The 24,073-nt window shown below is 53.2% G+C and overlaps 1 protein-coding gene across 10 annotated transcripts in view; it reads right to left on the reverse strand.

Annotated features, from left to right (window-relative positions):
* The window catches only part of DGKG (diacylglycerol kinase gamma), a 214,507-nt gene that overhangs the window by 98,773 nt on the left and 91,661 nt on the right, over window positions 1–24,073 (reverse strand). For 5 of the 10 annotated variants that reach the window (XM_062211092.1, XM_062211135.1, XM_062211107.1 and 2 more), the window contains 10 exons: window positions 19,376–19,493; window positions 18,195–18,283; window positions 15,199–15,315; window positions 14,189–14,281; window positions 12,250–12,309; window positions 12,071–12,118; window positions 9,733–9,812; window positions 8,070–8,144; window positions 5,190–5,275; window positions 1,154–1,243 (listed from right to left, as the gene is read on the reverse strand). In XM_062211092.1, the coding sequence (XP_062067076.1) occupies window positions 1,154–1,243; window positions 5,190–5,275; window positions 8,070–8,144; window positions 9,733–9,812; window positions 12,071–12,118; window positions 12,250–12,309; window positions 14,189–14,281; window positions 15,199–15,315; window positions 18,195–18,283; window positions 19,376–19,493 (856 nt within the window). The remainder of the gene's footprint in view (window positions 1–1,153; window positions 1,244–5,189; window positions 5,276–8,069; window positions 8,145–9,732; window positions 9,813–12,070; window positions 12,119–12,249; window positions 12,310–14,188; window positions 14,282–15,198; window positions 15,316–18,194; window positions 18,284–19,375; window positions 19,494–24,073) is intronic. The other 5 variants (XM_062211125.1, XM_062211101.1, XM_062211144.1 and 2 more) reach the window with 3 other exon arrangements.

Consider the following 24,073-nt stretch of genomic DNA (forward strand, 5'->3'; position numbering starts at 1 on the left):
TAGGACTGTGCTGTTGGGGAGCCGGACCGTATGGTAGGCAGAATTTTAGGATGGGCCCTAGGGTGGGCTCCTGCTGGCTCTGGCCCTGCCCACCGAGCACGAACCCCTCTCTGAACGCTGCCCTCCACATTACTCTCTGAATCAGCGCCCATCTGGAGTCCCTTCTGCCTCTGCACTACCTGCCCGCATCCTGCACTGAGCTGCATTTCTCCACTCTGCAGCAGGTCCGGCTCCACCGCAGCTCGCAAAGTTCTCCTTAGCGCCTGCCCCTGGCCCTGGAGGCTGACTACCTCTGTTGCCCCTTAGGGGAAATTTCAAAACAAGGGCCGGTGGCCATGGGAGTCTAGGATAATCTGGATGTCCCTAAGTACCCGGGAGTGCGGCATCTCTATCATGCTGAGCCCCAATTCACATGATCAGTAATTTTGGGGGCAGGTGACCTTCAGATCCAAAGCACCTGTCTATGTGAACCTCTATTGGGGTGCGCACCATGAAAGGGACAAGCGAGGCTTGGTCTTTACCCTAAAGCTGAGAACATCCTACACTGGGTGAGGCAGACCCCACCCTGACAGCTTCAGGGTAACAGTGAATGGGGGTGGTGGTAGTGGTGCTGTGGCACAGTGGGTTAAAGCTGCAGCCTGGAGCGCAGCATCCCATATGGGCGCCGGTTTGAGTCCCGGCTGCTCCACTTCCAATCCAGCTTCCTGCTAATGTGCCTGGGAAAGCAGCATAATGGCTCAAGTCCTTGGACTCCTTCACCCATGTAGGAGACCTGGAAGAAGCTCCTGGCTCCTGGCTTTGGGTTTGCCCAGTTCCAGCCATTGTAGCCATTTGGGGAGTGAACCAGTGGATGGAAGATCTCTCTCCGTCTCTCTCTGCCCCTGCCTCTCTGTAACTCTTTCAGATAAATAAAATAATTTTTTTAAAAGAAGAGAGAAGGTGGGGCAGGCTCCTGGAGAACAGAAGAGGGGGTATTTCAGGCTCAGCATGGAATGGAGGGCAGGGCAGGGCAGGGGCCATAGTTTGGGTGTGACAGCAGAGATGATGTTACTCAGCAATGCAGTGCACACAGGCAAAGCTCAGCCTAGCTCTGTACGGCACCCCTAAGCCGGGACGCTTGTCCTCAGGGGAGCACCACTTGCCAGAGACTCACCTCCTCCCCAGCGGAGACACCGGGCAAGGTCATTTCCAGTTCCAAGGGGCAGGACAGCCACTGGTGGGTGCTTCACAAAGTTGGCCTTATCTGCAGCCCACAGAAAGAACAGAGAACCACTGACGTGATTCTGCAGGATGTGCACGTTACCTCGAAGTCTCAGGTCTGTCCGATGCCTGAACCTCCCCAAGGCCCTTTCCCCCAGGATTCCCTCCCAGGATGGAAAACACCTACTTCTAACGTCAGCTCTTCCATCGGCAGTGTGTTCACCACTAGCAACAGAGCTAAAGAAGTCAATGTAAACTTCACATCGAGAAAGATCCTGTCTCCTTGAAACGGTCACCTGTTCGCCTGAATGTCATCTGATTTCTGCCCTTTGGGTGGCAGCTCAAAAATGCTCATTTGTGTGGTTTTAATCCTGAATGGTAACCAGCACTTAATCCCTTTAACCCTCAGACCAGCCCGACAAGGCATCCTCCTCCTCCTTGGAGATGAAGAGACTGACACTTAGGAAGGGGAAGCTATTCCCAAGCCAGATCTCTGCGGCTCAAGTCCATTCTCCTCTCTTCGGGGGCTAGCAGGTGCATAGGTTAGTAAAACAGCTGGGCCTGAGACATTAGGGAATAGTGGAGCATATGGAAAACTGAGGATGCTCACCTAAAGCCATTTAGATGTAAAAGTTACAAAATAGCAAGCAGAACCTCCAGAGGCTAGCTGGCACCTACACCAGTTGGTCCGTCCCACCAGCTCCATGGATTCCTGCCCTTTTCTCCCTGAGTACTGTGAAGGTGCCTCAGGCCAGTTGGCGAGAGCACAATAGGACCCAGATGTGGTGCAGCTGCTGGCAGGGCTGAGGAAGTACAGGCACGTACTGGGCTCCAGGAGGCTGCTGCGTGGACCCCCGTGTGCATGGAGCCCCTGGAAGTGAGCGACATGAGTTGGGGGTTGGAAGAGGTGAGGGAAGGAGCAGGCAAGGCTCAAGCTGTGGCTATCTGGCAGGGTGGGAGCTCTCCCCAGGTTGTCTGACCTGTGGCAGAAGTGGCCAAGGTCAAGCACGAGCCAGGGCTCGAATCACCACCAGAAGGGTATAAAGATGGAGACTGGAGCAATGTGGAGGCCTCTCTCCTTGTCCTCAGAACCCACGATTCCAGTCTATGCCTCCTGCCCATGCACCTGCCATTCCCCTGGCCAGGAAGGCCTTGTCCCCTCTTCTGTGGTCCCTGTTTCAGCATGAGATCCTCCTCATAGACACCTGTAAGGTAGCCCAGGCTTCCCCGGCTCTCTAGCCTGCATCCACCCACATGCCACCTTCCATGAGTGACTTCCTAACAGATTTCCAGTCTCCTCTGTCTATCCCCACGGCGATGCCTTGGCGTGCTGTGATCCCTCCCCATTGGGATGCCTGTGGCAGCCTTGCCCACTCCCCTAGCCTCCGGTCCCAGCCCCCGAAGTGTTCTGCACAATTCCCCCTGGAGGACAGTCTCGGGACCACGGTACCTTCCCGGCAGTGCGCTGCGCTCCCTTGTGCCGTGGGGCCGGTTTCCCCTTAGCACGTCTTGCTCGCTGGCCTCCTGCTTCCATGCCTGCCACCCAAATGTCAGCCATCCTGGAGTGTTTGCAGCTCCCAGCACTGGGCAGTGCTCCACTGCTCAGGTCAGGAGCTGCCTCTGGGGGGCCCAGCCTGGATTGGGCTCCTCTCCAGCATTTGCCTGGCACCAGGGATGGCCTCATGGAGCTCTTGGGTGTCTATTTGTTTCCTGGTTGCACTGCAGCCTCCGGGAGGGAACTGAGGCTCCCATACCACTGCATGTGGTATACCCCTGTGCGAGTGGCCACGTTAGGGGCTGCAGCTCCTGGCTTGGGCGCCCAGAGTGGGAAAGACTGATGCTAACAAGGTCATTGCATGGAAAACGCATCAGGTTGCATTTGTATCAGAAGGGAAAGGAGGATAGCCCTATGGTCAGGCGACCGAGGCTGGCAGGTGAATCAAGGAAGGCTTCTCTGAGGAAGCTGACCTGAAGTAGAAGCTGTTGCAGAAAGGAGGAACAGCTTGTGCAAAGGCCCAGAGGTGGAAGCAAGCCCAGTGCATGCAAGGGCCTGAGACTGGGGTTAGGTGACTGGAGACCAGAGGGAGGAGGATGAAGGCACAAAACAAGCCAGAAGGGTGGGAAGCAGCTAGACCATCGGGGGTCTTTGGGTCACTTGAAGGGCGTTTTAGGGTCTCCACCCTAAGAATAATGGGAGGCCACTGGTAACCCACTGGCATGCAGGGAAGGGTGCCCTGGCTGTCGGGCAGAAGAGAGCAAAGGGAGAGCCCTGAGTGACTGAATAAGCACGTCACACAGGTTTGCCTCCCCTCCCTTTTTTTTGGCTACTAACATGTAAGAAAGCCCATTTCTTCTCTCTCACATCCCTTCGAGAGCTCTGTCGCCTGTGTCCGCTGAAGATGAGCTTTCTAGAACTTTCCACCCAAGTCCACTTTCTCCCTCAGGATGGAGAGGGAGCTGGGCGAGCAGCCGATCCCCCAGCAGCAGCCCGGCACCTGCGCCTCCGCCCTCCCTCCTCTCACAAACAGGGAGCGGGGGCGGCTTGGCAGGGCCGTGTCCATGGAAACCCAAGCTCCTGGTGGGGGTGAGGGAGCAGCAGGCAGCAGGGGGCCAGGCCGCAGCCTCCCACCCCTTCAGTCCCGGCCCCCTCTGGACTCCCTCTTTCAGCCGAGGGTACCAGCAGATCTGGTGGCTGCCACCTTCCGCAGTCAGCCAGGATCTGGCTGCCTCTCCCGGCTTCTTCCATCTCTGCTGTGGCCTAGGCCCCCGGCATCTCGCCCTTGGATTTCTGCCTCTGCTCCTTTCTCTTGATCTGCTCAAAACCAGCCGATGCTTGGGACACTCCCAGAATGAGAGCCTCACGCCCCACAGTGCCCTTCGTGTCTGTGACCTGGGCCCCATCTCCTCTGCTTTGTCCTACACACTGCTCTGGCCGCACTAGCCTGCCCACTGCCACCCCAGGGCCTTTGTATCTGCTGTTCCTGCTGCCTGAACTGCTTTTCTCTCAGGAACAGAGCACGGCTCACCCACCCTCGGCATCTCCACGCAAAGGTCCTGTTCTCCGTGAGCCCTCCTGCACCCACTCGGTCCCGCCCTGCAACCCCACCGCACACCGCTGCTCGCTGTGCCCGTTCCCTGCTGCCTGTCCCTTGCTCCCTGACACGCTCAGCCTCACTTCGCCCTTTGCTCCATGCTTCTTTTCTCTCTCGAGATGGGAAGCTCTGTGGGCACGGGACTTTGTTCGTGCTGCACCCCCAGCGCCTGAGCAGAGGCGCACAGGAAAGGTGGAGGCAGCCGGGCCGCCTCCCACTCCCCTGCCCGCCCCACTGCTGCCCAGCTCCTCCCTTGGCAGCGTCCCTGGCCTTTGCTCAGCGGTGCAGTGTGCATAGCGGCCCTCGGGGGTATGAGCTGCAGTGTGGCCCCAGTCCAGCGTCTCGCAGGATCTCTCTCATCACTGGCAAAAGAGTGACCTGGCCCAGGACCTCAGACCTGGGCAGAGCTGGGCGGAGACTCAGACCTCCTCTGGTTCCCCAGCTTGGGCCTGCCCGCTGCCCTTCTGACTGCAATGTAGAGATGTGGGCCAGTGTGGCCTTTCCTTGCTGGCTCTGATCTGCGCTTTGCAGACAGCCCCTCCGGACACAGGCCCCAGGTGTTCATCTGGGGTGCCTTGCCCTGGGCTGTGCGTGCAGCCCTGACCCCCCACCCCACCAAAGTTGTCCCGGTCTGCCATGCCGGGACCTCAGCTGTGATGGCTGTCTTTAAGGCAAGGCCTGAAATGAAGAAATTATCTCCCTATCTGGGGGAATCCTTCCAGCTGTCTCCCCCCTCCCTTTCTCCCTCCCTTCCTTCCTCCTTTTCCACCCAAAACATATATTTAATCAAGCATTGGCCAAAGACAATGACGACCAAGACACGGCCCCATCTCTCTTGTGTGTATTTCCCTCTGCTGACCTTAAACCAGTACTAGGGCCTTGCCCGCCCCTTCTTACCAATGCAATCCAGGATCCAGCCAACCGTCCCGTCACCTCCACAGGCCAACACCCGGAAGTCGGGGGTATCTCGGAAAAAGTTCAATCTGGGAAGGAGAAAACGCACCAAAATGGTCTTGCTGACCAGGCTGTGGCAGCCATTTGATATGGGCTGGGTCATAGTCCCCCCTGTTCTCTGGGATTGTGTTAAGACCTGGACAGCTTTTGGGGTTGAAAGGGTCACTTCCATTTCTGAAACCAGAGCTTTCTGGGCAGTGCCATGGAGCACAGAGGAAGTTCCAGGGTGCTCTGCTTGCATGAGAAGGCCCCGACTCAGTGGTCAACAACAGCCAATATGGGTTTCTAGAAACTCTCCGTGACTTTCTCAGAGGGACCAACTGTTTGTGCACGCCCACATTCTGGCTCCTCTCCGCTCTCCTGACTGCTGTCCTTACCACCTCCCCCTATGTGAGGGCATGGAGTTGGCTGGCGCTTCATTTCCTCTTCCGTGGGCCCAGATAAGTGGAGTGAGTACCTTCTCTCCCCGGGAGGTTAACCTTCAGAAGCAGGGCTTGTTTTTGTCTGTTTTCTAAAAAAGATGTATTTATTTTATGTGAAAGGCAGAGTTACAGACAGAGAGGGAGAGAGGAAGAGGTCTACCATCTGCTGGTTCACTCCCCAGATGGCTGCAACAGCCAAGGCTGGGCCAGGCTGAAGGAGGGAGCCAGGATCTTCATCCGGGCCTCCCACCTGGGTGCAGGGGCCCTAACACTAGGGCCATCTTCTGCTGCTTTCCCAGGCTCATTAGCAGGAAGCTGGGTCAGAAGTGGAACAGCCAGGACTCAAATGGGGACCCATATGGGATGCTGGCACTGCAGGTGGCAGCTTTACCTGCTATGGCACAGTGCTGGCCCTGAGAGTGGGGTTCTTAACCTGGGTCCCCCACCCTTCAAGGGATCTGTGGACAGAATTCAGAGGGCTATGAATTTGGAGAAGAAAGTACTACATCTTTATCTTCTTTAAGCTCTACGTGAAATTTAGCATTTCCTTCAGTTGTGAAGGTAGTCACCCAAGCAGAGGTAGGAACAATGCCTGTGACGCTGTCAGCAGTGGGACTCCAGGTCATGTACTACTTCTTAGGACTGGCAGAAATAGGATCGCCCATGCTGATCGCTGGTCTGAGCTTACCGGAGGCATGGCACACACTCCCACGTCACGGATTTGTTTTTTAAGCTAGGGATAACTGTTTTCCAGAGAGTTCATTTCCCTGGGAATCCTATGTGGCTTCACTGTAGGCAGTAAGCAAGCCCCCTCCCAAGAAGGGGTCCGCAGACTTTCATCAGACAGCCTGATAAAGTTCTTGGCACAAACAGATGAAGAACCTCTGCTTTGGAACAAACGTGTTCCCTGGGCAACTCAGCAGGCCTGGGCACGCTGAAGGCCATCACTTCCTGTCTGCCCCCCACCCCCCCGGTGCTCCGGGAAGACCCCTGGGCCTTCTGAGTCCCTGGTGATGGCCTCCCTGCACCTCCTCTGGCTGAACTCTGCTCTGGGGGTCCCCTCAGCCAGACTGACACGAATGGCAGCCCAGGAAGGGGCTGTCCAGGCTAAAAACCATCAAGGCTAGATGGGGCTAAGCTGGAGGATGGGGTTTGAGAATTGAAACGCTCTAGGACAGAGGGGCTGGTGAGGGCATTTGTGGGCCGTTGTTCAAGCAGGCTGAGATCCACGGTGGTCACTGGCAATCTGATGCTACTGCCTACAACCTTAGACTCTGGGTAAGCTCAGTTTGAATGGTTTTACAGGTAAACCATGGCAGGTGCACTTTTTGTTTTTAAACAAGTCTGGTATAGTCACTGCCATAAACAGTCGCTTGGTGTCAGCCATTTTCTTCCTACAGCCCCTCCTCCTGCCAGGCTGATGGGTCTGGCTGAGCCCAGTAGAAAACTGGGGAAGGGGGGCCTACACTGTGGCATAGTAGGTAAAGCCACTGCTTGCAGTGCAGTCATTCCATATGGACGCTGGTTCAAGTCCCAGCTGTTCCACTTCCTGTCCAGCTCTCTGCTGTGGCCTGGGAAAGCAGTGGAAGATGGCCCAAGTCCTTAGGCCCCTGCACTCATGTGGGAGACCTGGAAGAAGCTCCTGGCTCCTGGCTTCGGATCGGCAGCTCTAGTCATTGTGGCCATCCGGGAAGTGAACCAGCAGATGGAAGACCTTTCTCTCTCTCTCTCTCTCTGCCTCTGCCTCTCTGTAACTCTGCCTTTCAAATAAATAAATACATGTTAAAAAAAAAAAAAATCCGGGAGAGGAGATTGGGCCAAGAGGCCCAGGGCTTGGAAAGCCCAGGGCTGCGGGTGCAGAGCCCTGGCTCAGAGAGCGGCCAGCAGGTGGCGCCAGTGCACAGGCCAAGAGGCCCGGAGGTGAAGGGGACCAACCTGACCTCTGCGAAGGGGCTGCTTCCTCTCCTCTCCCTCCTTCCAACCCTCAGCCCAGGAGCAGGGAAATAGCCAATAGGCAGTGGCAGGAGAAGGGCCTCAAATCGGATGACCCAGAAAAAAGAATAGGTGGTTTCTTCTTAATCGTAAAATGCACCTCTCGTCCCCCAGCAGAGCACACGGCAGGGCTCCAAGTCCCTCACCGAGGGCGCCCGGAGCCTGAGCTAAGGCAGCCTTGCCAATAAGTGGGTGTAACTCCCCAGTCCCCATGGGAGCTACGTGTTCCCCCTCTTACACAATCAACACCCTGCTCTGGGCCACTTCTCAGGGTGCACCCAAGGGTGGTCCTGAGGGCTCCAGCTGGAGTGAGGGTGGGATGTGAGAGACAGAAGAGCAAGGGAGTGAAGGGGCCGGACCCGCAAGGGGGCCTCCAAAGGAGACGAAGGGCTAAAGATGGTGTCCGTACCCTGGAGTGGGCCCCCCGCTGTCCAGGTTGAAGACTTGCTTGGGGTTGAGCAGATAATGGAATTTCCGGAGAATTCTGTGGGGAAAAGGAAAGGGAGAGAGAGATGGAGAAAAACTGTCATTGTGAGCTGTCACATCAGGGCAAACACGTCTGGACCCGATCGGCCACGCGGAAGCTGAGAGGGGAGCCCTGCACCCAGACCCCCGCAGCTCAGCCGCGCGGGCACAGCACAGTGTGCATCCTTAGCTCCTGGCTCAGGGCCATCCTACCGCCCAGCCCCTGGAGCTGGCGCTACCCCTTGCAAGAGGACAGGGCAGGAGATCCAGCGATCAGAACTTCCAGTCTAAAGCTGTGCCTCATGGAGGCTTGGGCATTCTGTTTGTGTGCCGTAAGAGGAGAGGCCCCTGCCGTCCTGGGACCAGCAGTTCCGTTTCAGCTTGGGATGCCTGCATCCCAAGTCACAGGGCCTGGTCTGAGTGCTGGCTCAGCTCCCAACTCCAGCTTTGGCTAATGTGCACACTGGGAGGTGGGCAGTGGTGGTTTGGTACTTAGGTTCCTACCACCATGTGGGAGACTGGACTGAATTCCAGATTCCTGCTTCAGCTTGGCTTGGCCCTGACCAAGAACTACTGGATGGAATCTCTCCCCCACCCCCTTTCAAATAACTAATAAAAAATATTTTGTTTAAACAGGAGATGCAGGAGCTAAGGTTGGGGCAAGGGAGGGTTAATAGACAGAGACCTTATTCAGGCTTGGTTTCAAGGCTCCAGCTGGAGACTGATCATATTAGTTGGAGAGGGGTGTCCTGTCCTTGGGCTGGGCTGGGGGGTCCCCATAGTTCTTGCTTTACTTCTACTGTTGTTTTTTTAACCTGGCTTTCAAACCGCTGTGCCATCTGCTCGGGACCCCAGAACTGAACAGGCCTGAGACAGAAGCTGCTCCTGCTGGCCTCCCTCTCTCCCCCAACTCTGCTCGGCGGTTTCCTTCAGCAAGGGGGGGTGGGGGGGTGGGGGCCTGAGGGCCTAATCAGGGGAGTCTGCCACACCTCTTTAATGAAGAAACCCCTCGGAGGGCTGGGCATTCAGTGCAGTGGTTAAGACGTCACTTGAGACACCAGCATCCTGTATCCGAGTCCCTGGGCCTGATTCCCAACTCTGGCTCCTGACTCCAGCTTCCTGCTAATGTCCCCCACCCCCACCCCACCCCCCCCAGAGGCAGCAGGTGATAGCACAAATGATTGCGTTCCTGCTACCCACATGGGTGATCTGGATTGAGTCTGGGCTCCTGGCTTCAGCCTGGCTGTTGCAGGCCTTTGGGGAGTGACCTGGTGAATGGGAGCTTTCTCTCTGTTTCTCAGATTCAGAGAAGTGGGAAGGAACAGGGACCTCAGAAATTGGTCGGATCTCAGGCATCTCATGTGATCTATTCTATCTATCTATTCTATCTATTCTAATCCTCGAAATAAGTGCACCAGAGGGGAAGTTACAACCTCTGTGCTGTAGAGGAGGAAAACTGGAGCACAGGGGTATCAGGCCACATGGGTCAGGTCACAAAGTGGAAGGAGGTGGTTCTAGATCTGAGCCATTCTGCTGAGATGGAGGTGGGGAGAGGGCCCCGGTCAAGCTGCCTAAGCCTCCCCGCTTAGACAAAGAAGAGCACATACCTTTCTCCTTGTCTCCCTCCACTCTTGGGGTTCACCAAGACCAGCAGGGGGTGGGTTCCTGGAGTGGGGATGATCTTATACTTAAAGGGTAAAAGAAAAAGAAATTAGCTCTGCTTTGTCCAGCGGGGAGGGGTGGCATGACAGCTGATGTGAAGGCAGCTGCGGAGAAGTGGGGAGGCGAGGAGGTGGGGTGGTGGAGATGGAGACAGGTGTGGGGGGGAGAGCAGGCCCAGGCATGGAGGAGAGGCAGTCGGGGAGGTGGGTCCTCGTCCACTGGCTGAGTTTTCCGAGGGCCTAAGCCTCAAGTGTCTCCAGCTGGCATGGCCTTGATGTGGTGTGGATGGGGATGAAGGTTTGAAGTTGGATGGGAGATGGGGCAATGGCACTGTAGCTTCAAGTCATCCAACAATGGTGTGGCACCGTGCCCACAGCACAAGATTAAAGTTTGTGAGGGACACACCGAGTAGGCGTGGCTGTCTGGTCAAACATGTACAGAAAGCAGCGCTCACGGACTGAGCCCTCAGCTCCGCCCCGCGCCTTCCCAGTCTGCAGCCCCCAGCCCAGTTTTCCTCCTGATCCCTGATTCCACATTTCCTACTATCCTGGGGTGTGTGGGTGTGTGGGGGGGGCGGTGCCTTTGCTGGATGTCCCACCAGCCACAAACTGAATGAGCCCCAAGCCTGACCCATCTTCTCTCCCCATAAAACTGCTCCTCTCTCCTAGTTCCCTAAGATGCTACTGCTCACCACGGCACGCCGAAGAAGACTCTGACTTGCCGCCTCTTCCCTGGAGTGCCCCTTCATCTGCAGCCATCACAGTGTCCAACTGCTCAGGCCTTTCCCTCCTGGGGGAAGTCTTGCGTGCTGCCCCAAAGGCAGGGCAGCATGTCAACCACGCCACTCCTGCTCAAACACCCTTACTGATAACTGTGCCCCGAGGATGAAATCCAAGTCCCTTAAACTGAAGTCGGTCTCGCCTCCTTCGGGTCCTGAGCCGCACCCTTGGCTGCAGTTCCGACCCAGCCCTGCCGTCTCCCCTCTGCTGAGCGCTGTCTCGCAGCAGTGCCTACCCACACTGGGTTCTGCTCCTGCTCCAGAGGCACCAAACGCACCCTTTCCTCTCTGCCACCTTTGAAAACACTTCATCTCCTCATGGCCCAACTTAAGAGCCACCGCCTCTGTGAACTCTGCTGCTAAAACGCGTGTCCTTGCAAGTGCGAGAGCTTCTGGAGGTTCCTTGGTGTTTAAGTGCATTTGTGGCTTACTTTCTAAGGCTCAAGACATCAACACGGATTTTAAATGCATCGGACCCAGGGTCCGGGATTTGAGGAGGGAGCAGTGTACAGCGCTCTTCCCAAGCAAGGGCCCCGTGGTACTCGGAAGAGTGCCCGTGGCTCTGTGGCAGAGATGCAGTGTTGTTCCACACTCGACAGCTCTCAGGCCTGCTTTTTCAGACCCGGCCAGGAACAGCCAGCAAACACAGCGCTCGCTATGTGGCTTGAAAAGGCTGGCAGCGTTCTTGGTGCTTCTTAAGAATTCTCTCATCTGCCCCCTGGAGAACTGTGAGGCCTCTAGAAACTGTCTGAGCCTGGGAAGTGATCAGTTACCTCCGGGGGGGTGGGGAGGCGATATTCAAAGTATTTCACAGCGCAGGCACTGCCCGGCTGGAACAGATGCAAGGTGACCACATGGATGCTTGCTGCCAACACCTGGACACCCACATCGCAGTGTGTGTGTGTGCGTGCGTGTGTGCGTGTGCACACGTGTATGTGTTCCACCTGCCTTGCTGTCCTAGGTGTCCAGAACTTTCTCACATATGAAGCTTAATTTTCTAAACACACGGATCTGCATGTTCTCATGGAACCACAGTGCCTGTGGGAGTTGAGCCGCGCAGTGTGGGGATTCCTGGATTTCTTTTCCAACAAGGAAACCCAGAGTTGCAGGTGAAGGGGAGGGGTCCTGCTTACTCTTCCTTTGCTAGCACCCTTTGTATCTACCGCCTGACACTGCACCCCAAGGCCCCTGCCTTGCATTCCCGGGAACTTTGTGGAAGGCACAGAGCAAAGATGTTCATTGGTGAACTCCAATTAAAAAAAAAAAAAAAAAACAAGTTCTTCAATACATATTTAAAGAGTGAGAAGAACTTTCGGGTCTGTTTAGCTTCGTTTTGACACACATCATGTTCGAGAGACAGCTTGGCAGTCCACCCACTGTCTGTTTTCAGGCCACACTAGGAGGTTCGTATATTGAAGTTCTATGGAACTTGTTTCTATAAAGGTGATAAAGCCAATTAGACCAGCAATGGGACCAGCCAACCTCCCTTCTCACCACTGGCGTACAGTGTGGCGGTCAAAGGTAACTCCAGAGGCCGGAAATAAAGTGTCCTCCTGTGTGACAGAAGTGGTCAGGTGAGAAGGCAAACATTGAGACACATTTCTCGAGAACCCAGAGCCCGTCCTTCCCACCACAGCCTTGGGCCAACTCAGAACAAGCAAGGGACCCAGCACTTGCAAGGTACCTGGGTTACAAGTTCACCCTTGGCAGGCACGCTGCTGTCACACTTGCCGGCTTGCCTGTCCTGTGAGGAGACAGCAAAGACAAGAGGTAAGTGAAAAAAAAAAAATGAAAATGATCAGAAGAAAATCATCTTAGAACTTGGCTCCTCTTCGCTTCTAAGCATGTGATGTTAAGAAACTTGTATTTTTAAAAAGATTTTATTTATTTGAAAGGCATGGTGACAGAAAGGGAAGGAGAGATGGGGTTGGAGAGAGAGAGAGACAGATCTTCCATCCACTCCCCAAATGGCTGGAACAGCCAGACTTGGGTCAGGCTGAAGCCAGGATCCAGGAACTCCATTCTTCCACATAGGTGACAGGGACCCATGTACTTGGGTTGCTTTCCCAGGCACATTCGTAGGGAGCTGGAGAGGAAGCAGTGCATCCGGGACTCCAATCAAGGCTCTGATATGGAATGCTGGCATTGCAGGTGGTGGCTTAACTCACTCAGCTACAATGCTGGCCCCACGTTTGTGTTCTCAGTGCTTACTGTTTATTGTATTAAGGCTTATCTCATATGCAGAAAAATGCTCAAACCCAAATCGCACAATTTGATGAAGTTTGCATGTAGATATGCCCTGGTAACTACTGCCTCTTGAGGCATAACCTTGGTGTGACTCCTGATTATTTTGGTTTTGCCTGGCTTTTGAATTTTGTAAAAATGGATTTATAGGGCACATCTGTCTTTGAGTCTAGCTTCTTTTGATCAATTTTTTGTCTTTGACTGTTCCACATTTTTTCATCTAAACAGTTTTATTTTTCCTGGTAATGCAATATTCCATTACAATAACACCATGTGCCTGTAAGATGAACCTCCAGGAAGGCCATGAAACATGCACATTATGAAATGACTAGGCAGAGATTACTTTTTTTTTTTTTGCCCTAAAACATCTTTTAGTTCTTTTTTCCATGGATTTTTTGAAGTCCCCTTGTACGTCTCAATTTATTTATCTGTTCCATTCTTCGTGGCCTTTTAGCTTGTTTATAGTATTTGAATGTTATGAAAACGCTGCTGGGGTGGGAATTTGGCCAAATGGTTAAGGCATCATTTGGGATGCCTGCATCCCATATCAGAGCACCTGGGTTTGAATCCTGACAGTGCTCCTAATTTGGGTTTCTTGCTAATGCAGACCTTGGGAGGCAGCAGTGATGGGGTTCAGGTAGATGGACCTCTGATAGCCATATGGGAGACGTGGATTGAGTTCCTGGCTCCTGGCTGCCCTGGTGTGTCGTGGGCATTTCGGGAGTAATGGGATCTGTCTCTCAAAAATATATATATATATAAATGAATAAATAAAAAAGCCACTATAAGCACTCTTGTCAGGGCCTCCCGGTGGAATAAATGCTCAAACTTTTGAGGTAGACCCACAGGACGGGAATTGCTGGCTGTGGGTTCTCTCTTTTTAACCTAGCAGCTACAGCCAAATGGTTTTCCAAAGGGATGCTTTTCCCAGGTTTTGAATGAGAAGGAATGAGATAGCCAGGTCAAGGGTGAGGTTGTGAGGGCTCAAAGGGAGTTGGCAGCATTTTAAGACCGGAAGAGGAGAAAGCTTTAGTGTTGGTGCTTGTTTTGAAAGAGGAATCTTCAACACAGGAGACCAGGAAAGTTAAAGGCAGGGCTAAGGGAGTGAAATGTTGCCACATTCATTTCCGGCTGGGGCTGAGACGCCCGCGGGGGAGCTCTGCAGGCTGAGGGAGACACAGGAGACTGGCAGGCGTGGGGAGGCCTTGCCACGTGCAGGCAGTGGCTGCGTTCCTCGGGTCAGGGCTCTGCCTGCACTGCGAGCTGAGGACCAACGTGCTTGCCTGGCTGGGCCATTCTGGGGCGTCTGAGGTGGCCAGCAGCCGGGGCCGGGGAAGCCCTCTGAGGGCTGTGAGCTCCGGCCGGGCAGGAGCACTTACCCGCGTGACGGGGCATATGGAGGTGGGCAGCAAAATGTGGTCTCGGAGTTCCCCGCCGTCACACACCGTGGCTAACTCACACTTCCGGTGAAACTGGGGGTGGAAACAGGAAGACGAGAGTGAGCGGAAGTGACGGAGGCGACATCAGGTACCGGGTTCGGCGCTTTGCCGGGGAGGCACTGGCCCAAACTCTGACAGACGCTGGCTTTGGCCGGATTGCTGTTCGTGTGTGTGTGTGGGGGTGGGGGGTTGGGTGCCACATCGGCAGTGCACACGGGACAGAGACCAGGAGCTGCCCATGCCTGCTGGCGCAAAACCATCCCAGGCAGGCCTCTGGCCCCTCAGCTTGGCACCACCCCCGGGGACGGGTGGGATTCCAGAGGTCCTGCTGGGTATTTGCTCCCCAAGGCTTTGAACAAGCTCATGGGAGGCGGGCAGTGCACCCTGTCACTCAACCTTGGCATTTTGAGAGTTCTGCAGTCTGGTTTGGAGAAACCTCTTTGATGCTAATAATTGGGTGTGGACAAGACCTGACACCGAGTTTTCGTTGGCGGGCAGGTCTGGCGCTGCAGGTGGGACTGCTATAAGGAATGTGCTTTGGCGACAGGAGCTTTGAGGAGCAGGTGTCCTAGCATCCAATTCCTCTCCCCCTGAAGTGCCACTAGATCTAAGGACACCCAGGTGGCGGAAGGTCACAGTCTGGCCTGCAGTTCCCAGTGGCCTGGGCAGGTGGTGCGTGGACTGGTTGGTGTCTTCTTCGGCAGTCCCCACTCTCTGGTCCTAGGGTTGCATCCTCTCTTGGGGGTTTGCTCAGCACTGCTCGACAGAGGGCATGGATGGGGGCCCTCACCCCCCCGGCCCTGCTCATCCTCTGGTAGGATTTTCACTGCTCTGGGTCGCAGCTTGAGAAAAAAAACAAAAACAAAAACAAAAACAAAACAAAAAAAAAACCCCACCAAAAACAAAGAACCACACTGACAAGAAGCAGGGTGCCCTGGGCGCCAACCCACCGTCATCCGGCACCACACGCAGTGCCGCGCGGTGACACTCTGGTAGCACTTGATACTTTTGTGGCACCGGTCACACTTGACGGAGGAGTTCCCTTCCACCCACGCGTGCTGCATCACCTGCGGGAGGGAAGGGGAAGGTGCCAGGGAGAGCAGCAGAACCGCGGCCCCGGCCCTGGGCTGGAGGAGAGGCGTCTGGCGGGGAGGCTCGAGGGACTATTTTCTGCTCAATAGGTGCTTATTGGACGCTGAGTGGCTTCGCCTAGTGGCACGATGTCAGGCGGGGTGGGGTGGGGGTCCTTCCTGCCTGGCCACCGTTTACTAACCAAGGGAGATTAAAAAGCCTCTTTGCCCACATTTTGAACATCCCATTCACCCTGGCTGGCGTCTCGTCTGGCCGTCTGCCTGTCTGTCTTGCAGAATGCGGCGCTGTGTTTGTGCGCGCCCTCCTCTGGAAGGCAGTGTGGTGTAAAGGAACCGAGGAAGGGTTGGGTCGCGGACTAATGTGGCCCGAGTCACCGATCCCGCGCTTCACACCTGCGGCCAGCTCCCGGATCTCTCTGAGTCCTCTTGTGTGGAAACTGGCACCATGAGCCTCACCTCTGAGGTTGGCAGGAGGATAAGCTGAGCCAGCACAGAAGGGCGCCCCTGGCACAGTCCTGGCTCTTTGTCGGTGCCCACTGCTGGGAAACTTCCTTCCCCTCCTCCACCTTCGCTGCTCAGAACCACGTGTGGGGCTTCCAGAAGCCCTGCTGCCTGGCCCACACTCCAACTAAATCAGTCTCAGGGGCAGGGCCTGCCAGGAGTGTGTTTCCAAGCGCTCCAGGGTGTGGTAAGGCGCAGCCTAGGTTATGGAGCCTTCTAGAAGGAAATTAGACAAGAAGCCCAAAGAAATCCACGAGGGTCCTCCAATGCCTGTCACACCTGTTTCCCAGACAGTTGCTTGCATCTTTCCCTGGCTTGGCAATGCTGCCAGGGCAGGCTAGGGACTTGGGATGCGGGTGCATGTATGCAGCCAGAGTGACAGCATCTGACCCAGAACATCACTGTCTGGGAGCCCTGAGCTCTCCATTCTCTCTCCCCGAGAACCTATGGGACTTCCCAAAAATGTCCACCAAGGTACCCGGAAGAGCAAGAGGAAGCGGCTGTAGATTCCGGGGAGTGGGGTGGGGCACATCCTCCACACCACTGAAGATGCACACAATATTTGCATGGTATTACCCCTGTTTGTATGAAATAAGTGCTTTAAATTGCTTAGCAACTGAGTTGCGTAATGCCTCCCTCAGAATGTTTTTGCTAAAATTATTGCTCCAGAAGACATGTCACATTTGTTTGTAGCTTCTCACCTTCTGCCACGTACTCCTGAGCTGGCTAAAGGGCTCAGTTGGTCAATCAATCTATCTTCTACATGGTCACAGTGAATTTCCTCTGAGCACTATTATCTCCATTTTTGCAAAGGACAAACAATTGAGTCAGCTCCAGAGAGGTTAAGTGACAGGCCCAACTCTGGTGAGTGGCCAGGCAGGGACTCATGGCCTTGTCTTCTGGCTCCAAGTCCAAGGTTGTCTCCCCAACACCACACTGCCTTCTCCATCCTCCCTGGGCTCCTGGGTTGCCCCTGAAGACTCCGAAGGCTGTGAATGTAAACTGCAGGCCCCTCAGTGGCCTCACTGTCTTCTGTGTGGCAGGTGGCCAGGGCACAGGTCTACACCCTGAGCCCAGGAGGCACAGCAGTGTCCTGTGGACGGCATGGACATGGAAGAGAATGTGGATGGGGGTGGGGCAGAAGGAGGAGCGGCCATGCAGTGACCAAGGGGCATACACACAAGTCCTCCGAGGCACCCTGCTCTCAGGAGGCCTTCTGTGGGGAGGCTGGGTGCCAGGCCCACCCACCAACCATGCCCTGGCTCAGACTCCTCAAGAAATCTCTTGCAGTTCCTCCCCTGCTAATTTAAAGGAGTCTGTTCCCAGACCCAGGCAGTGGTACCACCCTAGGGCCAAGTCAGAAGCATAGGAGCCATCCTTGACCTCTCCCCCATCTTCTGAGTCCAGCTGGAGGTGCCTCCAAATCCCCTCTCAAATTCTCTTTTCATCTCTACTTTAGTATGGCAGTCAAGATACTGAATGACTGGCACAGCCCAGGGGACTCTGCACACACAGCTGTGACCATGGTATGACAGCTGAGTGCAGACCCCACCCAGGTCAGGCCTGCAGTAAAATCTCCACCTTCAGCTTCACCTGTAGGAAGAGCTCCCCCCACCCCCCATCTCTCCCACCCCTCTCTCCAGGCCGCTAACTTAATCAGTCCACTCAGTTGTCTCTTCAGGTACTTGGAGGTCTTCAGTAGCCCTGGGCTGCACAGGAAGCTCCTCTCTGACTTCTGAGCTGGCCTCACAAGGCCTTCTCCAAGAAGGCTTCTCCACTTTCTGAGCACAACCTCCTGCAGCCTCCCCTTAAACAGCCTGTGCCTCTGCTACACTAAACCAAGTCTGGGTTCCGGAGCAAGGCGGTTCTCCACACCTTTGCACCTGAGGCTGCTCTGCCCCGAGGCCCTTGTCTTCTTCCACAATGCCCTTGAAGCTGTCCTGATTTGGGTTCCAGGCACAACTCAAGCGTCACCTCCTTTATGAACCTTGCCCTGGTGTTTCCTTGGTGCCTCCACTGTGTTTTGCCGTGTGGTCCTGTTAGAGCACCCCTCTCACAGCTTTGCGCTTTCCTTAAATGTCCGTGTCTCCCTCTACACTAAGCATTCTCCAGCGGGCTGGGGGCCATCTTGTACAACCTCTGAACCCCCTAGCACAGTGCTGGGATGTGGTGGGCACCAGGGAGAGGCTGGCTGGCTGGCTGGCTGGCTGGACGGCATGCTTTAAGAATCGTCCTCAAGGCAGAGACGTGACTAGAGAAGCTCCCAAAGCCCCTTCCTGCCCGGGCATCCGTGCTGATGGACATGTTGCCGGGGACGCGACATGCAGTAGAACAAGGCAGGCGGTGTCACCAACCTCGCCTCCCTTTTTGGTTTTTGAGTACGTTTTGACACACGCAGGAATGTTTTTGGAGACACAGCGTTCGTGGACAGTGTATTTACAGTCTGAAAAGAAACACAGTGAGGAAGGTGCTGGTGAGTGACCCACTCACTAGGACAGGTCCAGCCCCGCTCCCACCTCAGCCAAGGTCTGAGCCTGGGGGGGGGGGGAGGGAGGGTGGCGATGGAGATGCAGAAGAATCTCCAGTTGAGAAGGGAGGCCTTGTCGTCTCCCAGTTCTGCTCCTGCACGCCCCACCCCATTGCTCTCCTCTAGGAGCAGTGACGGCGGCAGGAAAGCCCCAGAAAGGCACTTCCCACGCCAGGGGACTGCGGGCATCCTCTTGCTTGCCACGCCAATGCCAGTGTGGTCTGTCGGGGATGGCGGGGAGTGGGTCGAAAGGCTGGGGTCTCTGGGATTGGGTGCTTGCTGCACTCTCCCTCTCTCCTTTTTCTCCTCCCTGTCATTTGTGGTTAGTTTCACCCTTCCCCTCTGCCTTTGTGAGATAGACTAGAAAGTGCAATCCATGTATAGTGCTACTTCCCATTGCATTGGCAGAATATACAATATGTTGCTTATTATTTAAAACTATAACATGTTCCTCTGGACATACCCAAAGTAAACACCGATTAGAAAATCCAAGTGAAATATATACTAAACTGATCTTCTGTATACAAAGAGAATTGAAAATGAATCTTTACATGAATGGAAGGGGAAAGGGAGCGGGAAAGGGGAGGGTTGCGGGCGGGAGGGAAGTTATGGGAGGGGGGAAGCCATTGTAACCCATAAGCTATACTTTGGAAATTTATATTCATTAAATAAAAGTTTAAAAAAAAAAAAAAAGAACAGAGAAGAAAAAAAAAAAAAAAGAAAGAAAATCCAAGTGAAATTAGTAGGAAGTGCTTTCTCGGGATGTGTGAATTTTAACACTTTTTTTCCTAGGGAGTTGGTGATCCATTACAGGACTCCACCAGCAGAACGAGACTCATCCACTTGACAAAACAGCTCCTAGAGACTTTTCTTTATTGCCTGCTGTTGGAACAATGTGGGTCCCTTAAGCCACAAAGCTAGATCCCTAGACTGTCCTTGAAATGGCTCCACCATAGGCATAGCGACGTGGCACCTGGGGACAAGGGTCCCTGGGAGAAGCCGACTCACAGATGCAGCAGAGGCCTTGCTTCCGAACGCCCACGAGCATCATGTGGCAGAAGTTGCAGTAGGTTGGCTTCTTGAAATGCTTCATGGTCCAGGCATGCCTGCCGTCCCCTTTGGAGCCCTGCGGGGTGACAAGGAGGTGAGAGCCTGAGCTGGTGGACCCCAGTGGAGGGAGCCAGGGGCTACCTTGGGCATGGTCTCTTGTTTTCTTTTTCTTTTTTTTTTTTTTTTTTTTGACAGGCAGAGGGGACAGTGAGAGAGAGACAGAGAGAAAGGTCTTCCGTTTGCCGTTGGTTCACCCTCCAATGGCCACCGCGGTAGGTGCGCTGCGGCCAGCGCACCGCGCTGATCCGATGGCAGGAGCCAGGTGCTTCTCTTGGTCTCCCATGCGGGTGCAGGGCCCAAGCACTTGGGCCATCCTCCACTGCACTCCCTGGCCACAGCAGAGAGCTGGCCTGGAAGAGGGGCAACCGGGACAGGATCGGTGCCCCGACCAGGACTAGAACCCGGTGTGCCGGCGCCGCAAGGCGGAGGATTAGCCTAGTGAGCTGCGGCGCCGGCCGGTCTCTTGTTTTCTAAATACCACTCTCTTCTCAGATTTGGAGGGCAAATACTGTTCTAAATACAAATCAAAACAGAGTTATTTGTGTATGCTTTCTAAAATTAGCAAATATTAAAACCGAGGGACACCTGTATGGGAGTATGTGTTGAAGGGTATGGGGCATTAAATAAACCCTCTCTTATCTTGCTGGCCAAAGTGTAAGTCAAAACAATAATTTGGTTATCTATCGATATACCTAGCTATCATCTATATCATCATCTATCTAGTGAATTTCATCTATATTTTAAAAGATTTATTTATTTATTTGAAAGGCAGAGTTGCAGAGACAGATGGAGAGACACAGAGAGAAAAATAGATCTTCCATTTGCTGGTTTACTCCTCAAATGGTCCCAATGGCCAGGGCTGGGTCAGACTGAAGCCAGTAGCCTGGAACTCCATTCAAATCACCCACATGGGTGCCACAGGCCCAAGCACTTGGGCACTCTGCTTTCCCAGGTGCATTAGAAGAGAGCTGGATCAGAAGTGGAGCAGCCAGTACTTGAACGGGCACTCATCACAGGCAGTGGCCTGACCGGCTGTGTCACAACACTGGCTCCTATCATCTATCTATCTATCTATGTATCATATCTGTCTCCATCACCTATCTGCTACCTGTCTGACCATCTCTGTGTATAATCTGTCTAATCTATCGTCTATCTCTGTCTATATCTAGCTCATCTGTCATAACTATTTACCTATCTACCTAATATATTTAAGGCTCTTAAATGTTTGCAGCCTTTGACATACCAATTTCCCTTCTTGGACTCCTTCCTAAAAATAATTTTTAAAAGACATAGCAGCATTTTTGTGTTTTGTGAGATGTTTAATCCAGCATTATTTAAAATCATGATAAATTGGAACTATTCCCAAGGTCTTCAGATCACCAGAAGGTTAATTGTGGGGCCTCCATATGACTTAATTTTAAGTGGCATCACAAAGACATTTATTTGAATATCTAACAGCATGAGAATGTGCTCATGATATAATGGTTGGTGAAAAAAGGCAGAATGCAGACTTGATAAATTATGATCTCAGTTTTATATGGTAAGATCTTTGATGAGAAGAAACTTCATGAACCTGCTAACAGAGGTTGGCTACAGTTGTCTGCCCTACAGATTTATTTTATTCCCTAATTTCTACTTTCTTCCATATTTTCCCCAATGAGAACGTTCTAACACCATAGTCAGGAAAAACTAGTTTAGTACAAACAGGGTACTTCTCTCACCAAGTTTCTGTACACTGATAACAGAAAAGAGATGCAGGCAGAGGGAAGGTTAAGCCAGTTCCTCCGACATGGCTCAGAAGTGAGCTCATCTTCACGCACAAGATAAACCAAGCCTCAGACAGTCCCCCACCTGCCAGCACCGGGGAGCGTGGCCCAGGGCAGGCTGCGGCATCAGGAACAGCTCCTCCCATGAATGTGATTTCCCTCGACCTTTCTTGTACACTCTCAGGCCTTTGCATTGCTCACCTCAGCCACACTTGCTCCTGGGCCCAGACTTCCTATCGGTCCCTAGAGGAGCCCACATCCTTGCCCAAATGTTGGTTTCCTTCTCTGGGCTGGTTAGGCTCTGATCTTCTCACTTCCTCAAAATCCTGCTCACCCAAGCCCTGGGTATTACAGAACTGTTCTATTTAAAGGTCTCTAATAGATGCACAAATTGATAACAACTCATGAGAAGACGGAGTCATTCGTTCACTTGACAAATATCTGCCTCCAGGGATTTTCCAGTGCCTGTTAGTCTGCTTCCTAGTCCAGTGTCTGACACGCTGTAAATTTAAAGAATAAGCAAAGAGTGTTTATTTCTGTGTAAGGAGGTAGATCTAGTTCTCTTCTAGAAATGACAGCAAAACTCACATAAGTTCCATAACCAGCTCCAGACCACACAGGCAGTCAGCGACTGAGCCTGTAGTCAAACTGGGGCCCCTTGCAGGCTTCCAACTAAGGTCAGGCCCCGTCCATCTCCCCTACTACCTCGATCTCAAACCAGAGGTTTCTTTTATGGACAGAGGGGACAGTTACAGTTCTCTTCAGCACACCCAGCTTCTTCATGTGGCCCAAAGGACTGTCATTTTTTCTGAAAATACATTCCCTTGCTACATCTGTTAGCTGATTCTCCCTTTCTCAGCTGCTATCTTTACAGCTACAAGAAGCAAATGTAACATGACTTGGGATCAGGTAACATTTCTGCTTGGATTATAGCGCCATCATGTGGCCACTTCATTTTTACACAATGGAGGCTGCAGAACAGGCAGATAATCATCCTTGCATAGGCCAGGGCAGGTGGTTTGCCTAACAAATCCCACTCAGCAATGCCTAGACTTTTCATTGATCATATGCAGGTCTGCAAAAAGCTAAACAAGCAACAAGACTTTTAAGATATTGATAAGGTCTTTTCCAAAACCCCAAATACTAAATGTTAAAATCTAGTTTAATACATATTTTAAAACCAATGTGGAGTGGGCATGTAGCCTAGTGGTTAAGACACCTGTGCCTGCATTCCATTCTTGGTTCCAGCTCCTGGGTCCAGTTTTCTGCCAGTGTAGGCCCTTGAAGCAGTGATTATTGTTCAAGAAATTGGGAGAACACAGATAGAGTTCCCGGCTTCTGGCTCCAGGCTCCATGCTGGCCCCACCCGGCCACTGTAGGCATTTGGTCAGTGAACCAGGGGATGGGCACCAGCTGTTTGTCTGTCTCTCTCAAATAAATAAGTTTTGATTAAGAACAATTACACGTACATTTGCTTTTTGTTTGCTACTTTCCTGCTGTAAATTATAGCTTCTTACAGGACTGACTTGGTATTTGGGGGAAAATGTTGAAGACACAGCTGGGCTCTTCCTTCAATAGCCAGAAAGCCGTGGACCTTTCCATGCCGAGTTGGTGGCAATTTGAAACTCAATGGCTCCAAAATAGAACAGAAAACAGAAGTTGGCTTGTTGTGATGAAAATGTCCCTGCAATTCCCCAAATGAGAGAAAACCTGGTGTCTGGAATAGCACCCCAGAGGCACTTTCGCTCTGATGTAAACGCGAGCAGGGGCAGCACACAGCACACCTTTCCTGTCTGAGCAGCTGCAGGTCCTGGCTCTTGCGGGCTCCTGTACATACGCCTACTCTGCAGGGGCTCCCTGAATGCGGGGTTTGATGACACAGGAACGGCGGACGGCCTCCGGCACTAGTCTGGTGTGTGTCCTGGGGAAAGTCCCTTTCCCTGCTGGCCTCAGTCTGTAGGAGGCAGAGGACCGAGCAGGGAGCACCTCCCAAGGTTCTAAAGCATAAGAAGGGGGTGGTGCAGGTCCTGGTTCTTTGACTTGTACTCAGCACTTGGAAAGAGCTGCACGTGCTTTGAGATGACGGCCGGTCTCTAGGTCCTGAACTTTGTAACCAACAGATGGGGAATGTAGGGCCGTGACCGTCAGCCAGAGGCAAACCCATAGCAGTTCTTGTCCTGCACCTTTCCGTGGTATTTCAGTAATTGCTAAGAGGTGTCACAGAACCTGTACACGGTCCTGGTGAATGCTTCATGTCTCTATCTGCACTTCTACTGGTTCTGATCTTCCCTACCTCATGCATGTAGTTAGTTTTCTTGGTAAAAATGCAAAAAAAGCCGTAACTGGGTGAGCCATAGGCATCTATAACCAGGATTTCTCACTAAGCCTTTAGTTTACTCCCTACTCTGATCCAACAGAGATTTCCTTAACAAACCCGGATTTTCTTTCGTTTGGGTTTCTGACCAAGCTGTTCTCCCAGTCACAAACTCTCTTACCAGCCAAGTCATAGCAATCCTCAAGAGGCAGATTAAGGCCCTCCTCGGTGTTCTTAGGAACAGATCAGAATCTCATGCATTCTCTAGGGACAGGGCAAACACCCTCTGAGGTTTCTTCTGGCAGGTCTCAATCTCATGTGTGGGATGGTAGAAAGTTCAAAATCTTTGGAAATGGGTACAAATCTTGTCTTCTCTTTGTGCTTGTTATCTACTCAGGGCCGGTTAAGTCACTCTTTGGGATGCCTGTATCCCATACTGGAATGCCTGCATTTCAGTTCTGGTTCCCATGCTGATTCCAGCTTCCTGCTAGTGCACACCGTGGGAAGCTGCAGATG

The sequence above is a fragment of the Lepus europaeus genome, chromosome 2, assembly GCF_033115175.1.
Source record: "Lepus europaeus isolate LE1 chromosome 2, mLepTim1.pri, whole genome shotgun sequence".
Taxonomy (NCBI): domain Eukaryota; kingdom Metazoa; phylum Chordata; class Mammalia; order Lagomorpha; family Leporidae; genus Lepus; species Lepus europaeus.